Source organism: Syngnathus floridae, chromosome 1 (genome assembly GCF_059516105.1).
Source record: "Syngnathus floridae isolate MCC-2025c chromosome 1, RoL_Sflo_1.0, whole genome shotgun sequence".
Lineage (NCBI taxonomy): Eukaryota > Metazoa > Chordata > Actinopteri > Syngnathiformes > Syngnathidae > Syngnathus > Syngnathus floridae.
In genome coordinates this window covers 9112430-9124543 of record NC_142413.1, presented here as the reverse complement: position 1 = coordinate 9124543, position 12114 = coordinate 9112430, and the positions used below count along the sequence as shown (strand labels likewise).

At 42.7% G+C, this 12114-nt stretch overlaps 1 protein-coding gene across 1 annotated transcript; it reads right to left on the bottom strand.

Moving 5' to 3' along the window:
• Positions 1 to 27: 27 nt before the first annotated feature.
• Positions 28 to 11824, bottom strand: fgf24 (fibroblast growth factor 24). The gene is made up of 5 exons (XM_088386910.1): positions 11280 to 11824; positions 11113 to 11149; positions 5641 to 5818; positions 2342 to 2448; positions 28 to 1604 (listed from the first exon to the last, which is right to left on the bottom strand). The coding sequence occupies exons 1-5, from the start codon at positions 11309 to 11311 to the stop codon at positions 1332 to 1334; spliced, it is 627 nt and encodes a 208-aa protein (XP_088243036.1). The 5' UTR covers positions 11312 to 11824; the 3' UTR covers positions 28 to 1331.
• Positions 11825 to 12114: the final 290 nt, after the last annotated feature.

The window sequence follows — 12114 nt, the reverse complement described above, 5'->3', positions numbered from 1 at the left end:
AGCCATGAAGAAAAAATATATCCAAGAGTTAATTGTAGGCAGCAAGAAAACTTACACATTTTATCCATGAGGAGACTGTGGGCATGTGGAGCAGATCGTGCAAACATTGGTAAACATTTGCCTTTTATAGAGATTGCTAGAATCCCCTCCACCAAAACTTAGTTTGCAGAACCCACTGGTACTTTATTTTTTATTTTTTGCTCCGGACACCCATGTCAGCAACCAACAGAAACATTAGTGCACATATCTTGACAAAAATGTCACGTGTTTGACGTTGAACTGGAAGTTGTCCATTTTGGTTTGCCAATTTTTTAACAACTTTATTTTCAGTTGTAGCCCTTGCAAAGTTGGGGAAAAAACACACCAATTTCACCGATTATCCTGAGATTTGATGGACATGTCTATCATAAGAGGACGTACAAAGAAGGCCCCATGTCCGAAACTGAAAAGGGAGTTGGCCATTTTGGTATGAAGAAGCCTCTCTGAACAAATCCCAACCTCGGAATGCTACTAGGAGATTCACCCAGTTGATCCCAAGGACCCCTGTCTTCCAATAAAAACATTGACGTCACTGATTTAAAATATAGTCCTCATTTTATTAACAGAGGCCAAATAAAACTTAGCACATTTTATTTACAAAGGGGAGGCAATAAATATCTTAATAATAGTCATAAAATTATTTTTTGCTTACATTTAAAAAAAAAGATCATAAATGTGTGTGTCATGTTGTTAGTAAAGTTGCCAATAGACAGGTGAGTACACATTATTGGACAGAGAAGGTGGCAAAGTCACTAAAGGAGCGCCCCAATAGAAAAAACAAAAAGAACAGAAACCAGGAGGTAGGGCTTCATCACCAAAAAGAAGAAGAACAAAAAACCTCTGGAGTTATTTATGGCAAGTCCAGTAGTGCGTCTGTGATGAAGGTGGAAGATGTAAAATTGGGTAAAAAAAAAAAAAGAAGAAAAAAGAATGCTGTGTGAAATATTGCACTCAAAGCAACACAGTCATTCTGGTGGCACTGTTCCGCCTTCTTCCTCCCGTCTCCATGGCGTCCTCTTTTAGTGGAAAGTATGGCATCCTTGTCAGGGCGGGGTAACACAAACAAGATTCCAATAAATCCCACTTGGCTGATTTTTATGGCGTTGCGTCACCTCCTGGCTTGACGGTCAACAAAGACGCTGTCCTCAAAAGTTTCCTCCGTACATATAAATAAGACGGCAAGACGCATCAAGTAGAAAAATAAAAATATGTTCTTTCAATACCAGACTGTCCATGGAGTGTCCGCCCTCCTGAGTGCTGTCAATCAATCCATCAAATAACCCATCAATCAATCAGTTCCTCCTGGCTTTTAGCCGGCGGGCTCGCCGCGTGCGTGTGGTGACGGGGGTGAAGCGAAACTCCTCCAACGGGTCCTCACGGCCCTTGGGGTCCCGCTTCATGAAGTGGACCTCCTGCTGCCGCTGGGTGGTGCGCGAGCCCTTCTTGGGCCGGCCCTTGCGGTTGAAGCCCAGGTACCAGCCTTTGTACTTGGCCGAGACCAGCGCTGTGTAGTTGTTCTCCAGGAACTCCTCCACAAACACGCAGTCCTGCTTCCCGCCATCGGGCTGCCCAAAAAAACAAAAACAAAAACAAAAAAAAAATGAAAAGATATTAAGCACGAATTAAAAAAAATAAAAAATCTTTCCAGCTGTTACTGATGAGTTTTTGTTCATCATATCCTGAAAACTTTTGCTGCAAGAATGGAATTGCTACAGAGTTAAAATAGACCTACATTTACGTCTCTATGCTAAAGAGACATCCTAAGAGAGACTAAGGGCTGAGAAAAAAAACTGAGTGCTACTGCCAATCGTCGAAGACACACGAACTAACGACTACAAATAAGTAGAACATTGGTTCTAAGGAAAGCAAATATATTTGGAGGAGACTAAGGGCAGCGAGAAACAAAACACAGAACAAGTTGATGCTAACAAATAACAACGTAGAAGAACCATTGCGTTTGCTTTGTATTTGCTTCTCAGGAATGACACTAAGGGCAGCAATAACCGAAGAGTGCTACGGCTAAGTGGAGAATGAGACGCGGTAGGCCGCTACTGTCTTACCCGGCACGCAAAACCAGAGACCACCTGTCTTGAGCAGGTGACATAATTGCATTCCTCCTAAGTGATCATTAGCTGTGCGGGTGCATTGTGGCCATTGCAGCGGCTAATTGAGTGATCCAGTTACGTAATGGAGCAACGGGCCCAGAGTAATCAAAGGGGTTTTGTTTTGAGTAGGGGGACCAGCCGGATTACGAGCTCCCTCTCGGAAATATCCGTTTTGATTTGACACAATTCACACTCACCCTTCCGACAATTTTGCCCTTCTCGTTCATGCAGATGTAGTGTTGGCTTTCGTTTCCTTTGATTCGGATGTGGCTGCCGAAGGTTTCTGTCTCCACCACCAGAAGAGCTGAAAAAACACAAGAGAAGAAACAAAACACATTAGGGCTGTCAAATGAAAGCAAATTCATCCTTTTACATAAATACTAGCACTTTGAGGTTTGTTGGAAATGTAAAGTGCATTATAAAGAACATTTATTATTATTATTTCTATTATTAAATATGACGCTGATATGCAAATTTTGCCTTTACAATGATATTATCGCACAATTTAATTGTATTTTTTGGGGATTAAAGGCAGAAAGAAACTGGAGCGCTTCAGCCAAATGGCAAATGAAACACTCAAGGATCTGCCGTATTCGCTGAAGGGAAACAATCGTGATCAGAAATGAAACTACGGACAGCAAGAAGATGACGCCAAGTGGAGAACAAGTCATGCTAACCAAACATGGACGCAATTAACACTGTGATTGAAAGTGTTTTGTTGTCTAGCAAATCATCGTTTCAGGTTAAGATGCATGCTAAAAACCAATAGCGGCTCTGAGATGACACAGCAGTAGTCCACTCCCAGGACGCATCCCAGTCGGTGGCTCTTTCATTTTGTGTGCCCCCCCCCCCCCTCACACACACACACACACTCTCTCTCTTTCCCTGTTCCCCCTCTCTGACGTTAACCCCCGCGAGGTGGCCCTTTGTCTGTGGCGGGGGCCCTTCAAGCAGGGCTGCCAAACATTTGTGCAGTGGTTATGTGCCCCCCCACCTCCGCCGGATTAGGTTTCAAGTCTGCCTTTAGTCTGTGCTCACTCAATCAAAAAGTTAAGATGATCCATTTGTTTAACACACAGGGCAGCCATTCAGGACAGAATAGGCCCCAGGGACGGGGATGGGCTCCCCTTGCCTTCAACCTCCTGCTAGCCTTAAACTACACGGGGACAAATAGGAAGATGAAATGAGCCTTAAGCCACTGGAAGTTTAGATTGCTGGGTTTGGGGCGGCATGTCTGGATTCTTTAGTGCTTCTCCAAATGGGGTACGCAAGCCCAAACTTCAGGGTCCGCAAATATTCTTGCATAATAACAAATACAAATGATTGATGAATGAACAATTTACAGCCCTTTAAAGAACAGGACTGGGGTCTCGTTGGAAAAATTACAACCTGGAACCAAAAATACTAACACCCAAAATACCCGAAGGCCTCACTTTTTTTATCTTTTTATTCCAAATGTCCCCTGTTCTCTGCCTGTGTGTGTTCAGAAACAAAGGAGACATTAAGTGAAGCTTTGGCCAAACTTAACGGGATCCTCTTGAGTCGCTGTCCGCTGAGCCGCGCTAATTAAGCGTAAACTAGCAGCAAATCAATGTTGTCATAGCAAGTGGTATTAGGTTGACAAAAGGAGGGCATGCGGTGCCTTTATTGACGCCGTGTAACAAAAAAGGAAAAATGCAATTCTGAGATGCTGTCTGTCTCCTCTAGTTGCTTCTTAGTAAAGGCAAAATTAGTTCAGACAGGAGACTAAGGGCCGCAAGAAAAGAGAGCACCTCAACCAAGTTGAAAATGAGCCAGCGGCAACGGAGGAGGTCAGGGGTCTCCCGTATTTACATCTTAGTAAAGAGATCAAGTCAATCTGAAGGGAGACTAAGGTGAGAAGAAAAGGGAGGCAAGGGGAGAATGAGACAAGCTAGCAACGACGGAGAATGGATTTACACATGGATTTACTTCTAGGTAAAGATCAGACACATTTTATCTGATAGGAGACTAAGGGCAGCAAGAAAATGAAAAACTGCAGCGGAGAACATATGCTCTACACATAGCAATAATGGAGGACAAGGCTGTGACATATTTAAATCACACCATAGCGATAACCTTTATCCAGAATGAGACTAAGGGCAACAACAACACATCTTTCCAGATAATCGCACGATCGGGACCTGCAATCATTTTGAGGAAAATCACCCAGTATAATAAACCCATAGTTGGTATAATTACATAAGAAGACAATTTTGATCCTAAAGAGAACTCAGGGCAGTAAAAAAACAAAACAATGGAGCACTTCAACCAAACTGATAATGAGACAACACCAACGACAATAGAAAAGAAAGTCTGCCGTATTATCAGTCAGTCAGGACACGTATTTTATTCAATGGAGACTGAGGGCGGCAAAAAATGGCACTCCCACCAAATAGACTAAGACATGCTAACAAACAGCAACAACAAGGGAAGAAGAGAACGAGAGTCTCCTATATTTACTTCTTGGCAAGGAGCAAAATGATTATCCAGGCGACTTTGGTCAGCAAGAAAATTGGCTGCTGCAGCAACGTGGAGACTGGTGTCAATATAACGTAGGCATTTGTGTATCATGATCAGTTTTTATCAACCATATTTGTAAAGCGACCACTTTACCGTTTATGGCAATGCAAACACCCAAAACAAGAGGAACAAATAGAGAAAACAATTACGACGTTCAACATTGAAGATAATGATACCAAATGACCTTTTCCTCAAATATGATTCCATTGAGACGCCCATCTTACAAGTAAATCATTGAAAAATATGAACGTAGCATAACAGTACGAGCAATATGACATCAGGCCACCGACATCTTTTGACCCCAACTGTCAAAAATGGAGGATAATGTTCCAGATTGTCGATATTATCTGTTTAAAAGCCTCGCACTGCCATCCGGGTGACAAAGTAGCGTGGAGGAGCATGGCTTCCTAAAAATAACAAATATAGTAATTTGTGATAAGAGCAGCGCAGCACATGTCTTCTTGGCGACTGAAGGGCGGCGTAAGTACTGGGAGTTGGCAGGTGCCAGGTACCGCAGCTGAACGGGCAGACGGGAGAGGAAGAGGGGGCGACGCACAACTGGCAAGGCTTCCTCGCAAGGAGAAAAAAAAAAAAAAAAAACAGGATCTGCTTCCACTCAAGCTCCAACAAGCAGCGAGGAAACATTTTTTTCAATGCTGCTGTTTCCCAGAGTCAGCTGTTGTGAGCTGCTAACCATTTTAGCATGCGTGATAGCATATTTGCTAGCTGACGTTCCACCTCATTCCGACCTGGCTAAGTCATACCATTCCATTCCTGTGCCGTGGGTGGTGATAATCTATTTTAGAAGATTAGTTTACTCCGTTCTTGGCTTGCTATTAGGATTCTCACGCTAGTTTCTGAAATATATCAACTTATAATAGCTAGCTGCAATATACAAATATACTGTCCTGTACAGTTTGACGTGTGGGTGAAATGCACAGGAATTCTCCCATACCATACTTGCCCCCATCATCTCCGTTGGCGTTGACCTTCTTCCCGAGGATCTGCACGTGCTTTCCCGTGGTCCTGCTGTACAGCTGGTAGATGCGGACCTGCTTGCGGCTGAGGTCGTCCGGGTTCCTCGTGTGGTTCTCAATGTAGATACGGAAGTCAGGAGAGCTCTGCTGTGACTCCTGGAGCAAGAACAAGGAAGGATGTTTTTATTCTTAACATTAACTTGCATCAGCTTCCAAAATCCCTTACTGGCGGGTCTTGGTTTTTTAAACAGCATCACAATGAATATAATGTTTTATGTTTGTTAGTGGTGATTTAGGTTTTTTGCTGCTTAATTACCTAGATGGATCTCAATTCTGATCCCAGCCACGTTATTATGCAAGTAGTGCACCTCAGCCAAAACAATAATCATCGTTAAAAAAACACACACAAATCTCAAAATAATCCTTTTTTTCCCCCAAAGCAATATGTAAAAAATACCCTCAGAAATTTACTCAAAATAATCATGAAACTTGATTAATGGCCCAGACCTAGAGCGAATGTTTTTTTAAACAAGCCAGGAAAAACGAGCCACGTGTGGGACTTTAGTACTTTCGGCTTTTACAAGCTGCTGTACGTGTTGATGAAGTTTGAAAGAAAAAAAAACGACCTGAAGCAACAAGTGCTGCGCCTGAGGGCCATGTTGATTTACCTGCATTTCCACCACTAGCAATTATACACCTGAAGTCGCACTATCATCCAAAAAAGATCCGCCCGTAGGGTCGTGTATGCTCCATAAATTAGCAACGATGGCAAAAGCACTCAAACTATTACTTACTGTCTTTGCCGACAGTTATATACAATAGCTGTCAACAGCGCAGAAAGTAAGGAACGTGAAATATACACATACGAACTACAGTAACTAAAGTATTTGAGGCATCCCGCACGGAAAACGCAGTATGGAAGAAATCCACAAGGCCGCCACTGAAGGCGTCACCTGTCTGATGTTTACGAGTCACCTTAGACCCGGTGTAAAAAATGGGAAATTGCCGACTTATTTCGCAGGGGCGGCTCCGTCACAAGCGCGAGCGAGTGGGCAAACGTATACTTTCGGAAGCCCTGGAATCTGCAGCGGGACCTTGTTTCCACAGCTGTACGCCGGCGGTAATTGCACGGTAATGGCTCCTTACGTGGCGGTTCTCAGGTGGCTAATTACATACGCATTACATACCCCGAGCTCTCTTGTTGTTCTAACCCGGGACGATTAATGACATCCAGCGCAAGCCATGGGAAAGATGGCAGCCGTGCTACGACGACTCCTTAAAAGTCAGAAAATTTGATGTAAGACTCACAAGGTGCTAAAACAAGTTGTTGTTTTAGATTGACTAAAAGACTAATACAGATAGTTTTTATCCGTACAAATGAATCAACAACATGGAGTGAAATATGTAAATTCTTTCAATTGGTAATGTGTTCCTGAGAAATTTTCCGAGTCTGACACCCAGTTGTGTCAAAAGGTCACCGTCCGGAAATTATTTTTTGCATTGTGCCAAAATCTGGCATCACCTATTTATCTGATTGCACTTTCAATTTTGGGGGAGTCTGTGTGTGAAAGAGGCTAAAACTAACCCAGCAGCTTTTTTTACACTTTGTGTTGAAAGCACTCGTCACTGATGGACTATTCTGTACAACAAAACAGACGGTGGTACGTATGATGTGATTGCAGGATGCCATGTCTCTGCGTCAAAGCACACACTGTCATGGCATCATCTCATTTTTCTGGCTTGTGTGTCAGTGGCGATAGACGCCGTCATATTCTCAAAGGTGAAAGGTTGCATTAGGGATTGGTGTGGTTTCCAAATGTCAAGATTCAGAGCCTGTCCCCATTTTTTAGGGTGGGGGCACTCGATATCTCAAAAGCAAACATGTCATGATGAGTCAACAGGTTTAACAAAACGATACCATGACACATTTTTTCCCCCGCTTTCACGTCAAAAGTTGACAAGTTGATCCCTGAAGCGTGGATCAAGGACATAAAAAGCGGAAGTTCGACAGGATCCGCCGCAGATTAGCAGCTCACCAGGTGCGGGGGAAACTTGGTGCAGTTTATACAGAACAGTGGAAAGGTGGAACATTTCCAAATGACGGGGCGAAAGGGGCTACTGGTTTGCGTTGGTACTAAAAGCTTAGCCTCATACGAGCCTATTTCACACTGAGATCACGCATAATCACTACATTTTTTACATTTTTGATTTTCCACACCAATCACACATCACTACTATGCGTACCCCAAGAATTAAAAGCTCGCCTATTGAAACAAAAGTTCCAATTCATAATAAATAATTTAAAGCATCATTTATTTTGTGGAGCCCCATGCCACAGCTCTCGGCCCCCATTTTGCACATTAAACATATCCAAGAGTCTCCTCAGCAAAGACAAAGATCAGTATCGTCTCTCATCAACCCTCTTAAAGTGAAGCTTAAAAGTTGGAGGAAAAAAAAAAGAAGCCCGCTGAGGGACTTATCTCCCATCTGGCCATCTCCAAACAAACACAAAGGTGTGTTTTGGTGCAAAGTTGCACTTCTTGTCACGGGAAAGGCAAAAGCGGCCAACGCGGCTGAGCGGCGGCGCTTTTTATCAGGCCGCCGTCTCCGCGACTGCCCCCCCCCCCCTTCTCGGTCTTCAAAGACCACTTGAAAGACGATACTCTGCCGACTTCAAAAGCTGGAGGTGATTGGTCGCATCCATCTCCACGTTAGCGCTTTGACAGCGGCGGGGTCACGAGCACGACGATGGGCAAAGACGGGCGCATCAAACGGGACGCCTTACTCATCACCAATGTTGAATGGCAAAATTAGAACCTGTAGGGAAATCATGTTTAGGCCTTTCTGTGACTCTTCCAGTCCCTCCATTGTGACCTGCTGCTGATGACGCTGTATCGGTTCGTGGCCGCTGAGGGTAACGTTACTCACCATGACCGCCTTCAGATTGATAATCACAAGATGTATGTTTTGAACAGCGCTGGAACATACAACACACGTTTTCCCAAATTTTGAAAAATGTCCTCGGCTTTTTTTGAAATGGAAAAATAATCAAACGTAAAAACCCCAAACTGATATTTGGGGGGGGATGATATTTGTAATAAGTTTGACCTCAACTGATTTTGTGTTGTCCGGCCTTTTCTCTGAAAATACGTTTGAGAGCGGAACGTTCGGGTTGTTGCCGCATTGTGACGTCACAATTGAGCTCATCCACATTGTACCGCCGTCACATTTGAGTTTCTTTGATTCGGAAACTAGGCTGGGAGAACATCCGCCATCTTCAAGTGACAGCAAAATGATCCGTCCAGAATGACACTCAAACCCAGAACCTATGCGAGGTACAAACCTCTATTGCACCATGCCGCCCCGCATGATGATGCACGTTACAGTAAATGCAGGTTTATATTAAAACATAACACGTTCTGGCTTGTTTGTTTCAACGTCACAGGTCATAACTCGGTGCGGGAGAAGCCCACCAGGGTGCGGGCTGTGTGTGTGTGGGGGGGGGGGGTCAAATAAAAGCGTTGTAGTACACCAGCATTCTCCCGACGCTGACCGAGCGAGTCATTAGGTGCGCAGACGCCTGCTTGTGCTTACGGTTCAAAGTGAGACGCCGCTCGTAAAACAGGGTAAAAAAGAGAAAAAAAACAAGCAACCTCCCTTGAAAAAATAGCAAAGCATCTGTTCAAAGAGGAGCTGTTAAGCCCCCCCCCCTCCCAGTTTGGAGTATCTGTAAAAACACAAGGCACGCTGCTAATTGAGGTGCACATACAAGCTATGACACACTTGTGCTTAATTGCCACACACTTTAAACGAGATTTGCAAGCATGTTCGACATCAACTAGTGCTCATTTTATGCCCGCTCATAATTGACTCTGTGATCATCCTAGTGGGTGCCATGCTCGCCCAAACGTACTCGACATCAATATTACTGTTATCATGCAGAGGTATGTACAACAGAGGGGTCAAAGGTGAAGCTGCATTTGGTTTTTTTTTGCTTTAAAATGGTTCTGCTATAGGGTTCTTGTGCTTTGCTATGCCAAAAATGCTCATGGGTCAGCGTGGCCTACTGCATGTTTGGTCATAAATTCAATATTCATTTTGAAATAAAAATATGTTTCAAAGAAGAAATGCAAAAAAATCTTGTTTTTGTTTTAGATATAATTGGAACACTTTAAAAAAACAACATGACTTTTTACATTTTTAAAATATTTTTCATTTTCAGTGGAATGACCCGCTGCATGTTCTGCCATAAAATCCAAATATTTTTTCAATAATTTTATACACACACCTGCATTTATAAGACGAAACTAAAACAGTAGGGTCTTTTGTTTTTATTATTCAAAAATATGTTTGTGCACATATAAAGAACAGAATACAACAAAATATTACAATTAAAAAATATATTTTTCACTTTAAATATTTGAACTTTGAAATAGACCAATGTGATCCGCTGCCTTTAAGTCATACAATCAAAATACATTTTTAAAAAGAACTAAATATCAAATTAATCAAAAGAAAACAGTTGTTGTTTTTTATCTTTAAAATTTTTCAAATATTTTATATGCATTGTACATATTATGAAAAATCTTTTCCAAATGGATCTTTTTTCTTTTTCTTTTAAATTCTTTTAAATCTTTTAGTTTGCTTTGGTCACTATTAATCTAAAAACAATCATTTTGAAATTCATATCAACTGCTAATATATTCCAATTGACACTGAATTTGTTTGAGAAAGAAAAACTAAAGAAATATTGTGAATTTCTTGAGATACATTGTTGACACTGGATCATGTGGATATTTTCTCTTTCGTAACTGGGCATACTGATTATTTTCCCATAGAAATCATGACAGATAGTTGATGCTTTTCTTCCATTCATATTGATTATCATGCAGTTCATGTATCATGATACTGTTGGTATCCTACGTAAAATATTGCTAGATTTTGGGATGTATCATATGCTGACTTTTTTTTGGGTGCGTTTCCTGTATTGTGATACTATTATGGCCATGCATGATAAGGATATTGGTAAGTTTGGACTCAATTTGGCACTTTCAGTTAGGGAGATCCCGCTTTATTGAACATTTAAAAGCACACACATACAGTGCTTCTCAAAGTGGGGTCAGCAAAATATTTTGCAATAAACGATGACAGCTTTTTTATTTTTTTTGCCAGTGTTATTGTTCGAAGTGGAGGAAACAGGCTTTTTTTTTATTCCAATTTGTTAAGTGTAGCGTGGTGATGATAAACTTTCAGAACTGTTAAATATGTCAAACTTTCATTTGCAAAATATTAAACGAATTCATTTAACATGTTCCTTGTCTACTGCCCCTCCCCCTTTTTAATACTATATTTTAGTGTTGGTTCTGATGGCGGTGCTTGTAACGCGAAGCATTTTTTTGGAGGGGTGTGATTGGTGCATCACTACAAAAGCAAAAGAAAGGTGCACGTACCTTTATCTGGAAGTAGAGGACCAGGAAATGTAAACACCTGAGAGGAAACACACACATAGACAAGTGAGTTCGATTCTGCGAGATAAAAGAGCGTTTTCAGCGACTTCTATTGGAAAGAATGCGGATCGTTTTTGAGGTGGAGGTGTGGTGCTGGTGGGGGCACTTACAGGTAAAAGAACCTGGAAGGCAGCGGCGACATCTTGACACCTGCTTCCGCTCGACAGACAGAGGAAAGAAGGCGGGGGTGGGTGGAGGGGCGAACCGCCACCACCGCCGCCGCCTTCCTGGAACTCCGATGCGGCTGTCCGTGCGCCTTTTACGCACAAGGCTCCGGCGAGCAGACGCTTCTTGCGGCGGTGGAGTCCGGCGGTGAAACGCTCACCCGAGGCAACATGAGGCGCTTCCTTGTCGACGATGTATCCAGATTATTTACCAAAAGAAACAAAATCCCACTCTCCGATTGTTATCCTCTCCAAGATGATGGAAAAAAATAGATCACAAATTCCCAAAGTGTACCTGACGAGGGGAAGTTCTACACCTTGCACGGGCCATCGTCTTTCTTTCCTTCCTTTTTTTTTTTATTATTGTGCAAGTGTCGTCTATTGAAAAAGCGTCCCTTCCACCTGTCCGTGAATTCTAAATAATGTAATAATGAAGAGGAAATCCAAAGGCGTCTGTCAGAGGGCTGAGCTGCGCGTCTGCGGCTGCCCGTTGGGCCACTGTGAGGCTTTTTGCTCGCTGGTGGGTGGAAACATGTCAGCGGTTTGCACCTGATAGGGTAATCCCACGGACCATCAGCACGCACGGGCTTCCCATCGCGCACAACAAACCCCCCACTACCCCCACCGAAACCCTCCATCACCTCCCTTCTCGGTGATGGTTCACGTTTTTATTTTTTTCCCCCCACTGTCAGTGCAGGGAGTCATTTAAATGCCAAAGCGAATATCGGTGCGATTTTTTTTTTTAACATTAAAAAAAAAAAAAACTAAAGAGACTGTTATG

Coding starts and splice junctions, on each gene's coding strand:
- fgf24 (XM_088386910.1), bottom strand. CDS start 11,311: ATGTCGCCGCTGCCTTCCAGGTTCTTTTACCT. Junction 11,150..11,279: donor CCTTCCAGGTTCTTTTACCT/GTAAGTGCCCCC, acceptor GTTTCCTCTCAG/GTGTTTACATTTCCTGGTCC. Junction 1,605..2,341: donor AGGGCAAAATTGTCGGAAGG/GTGAGTGTGAAT, acceptor TTTTTTGGGCAG/CCCGATGGCGGGAAGCAGGA.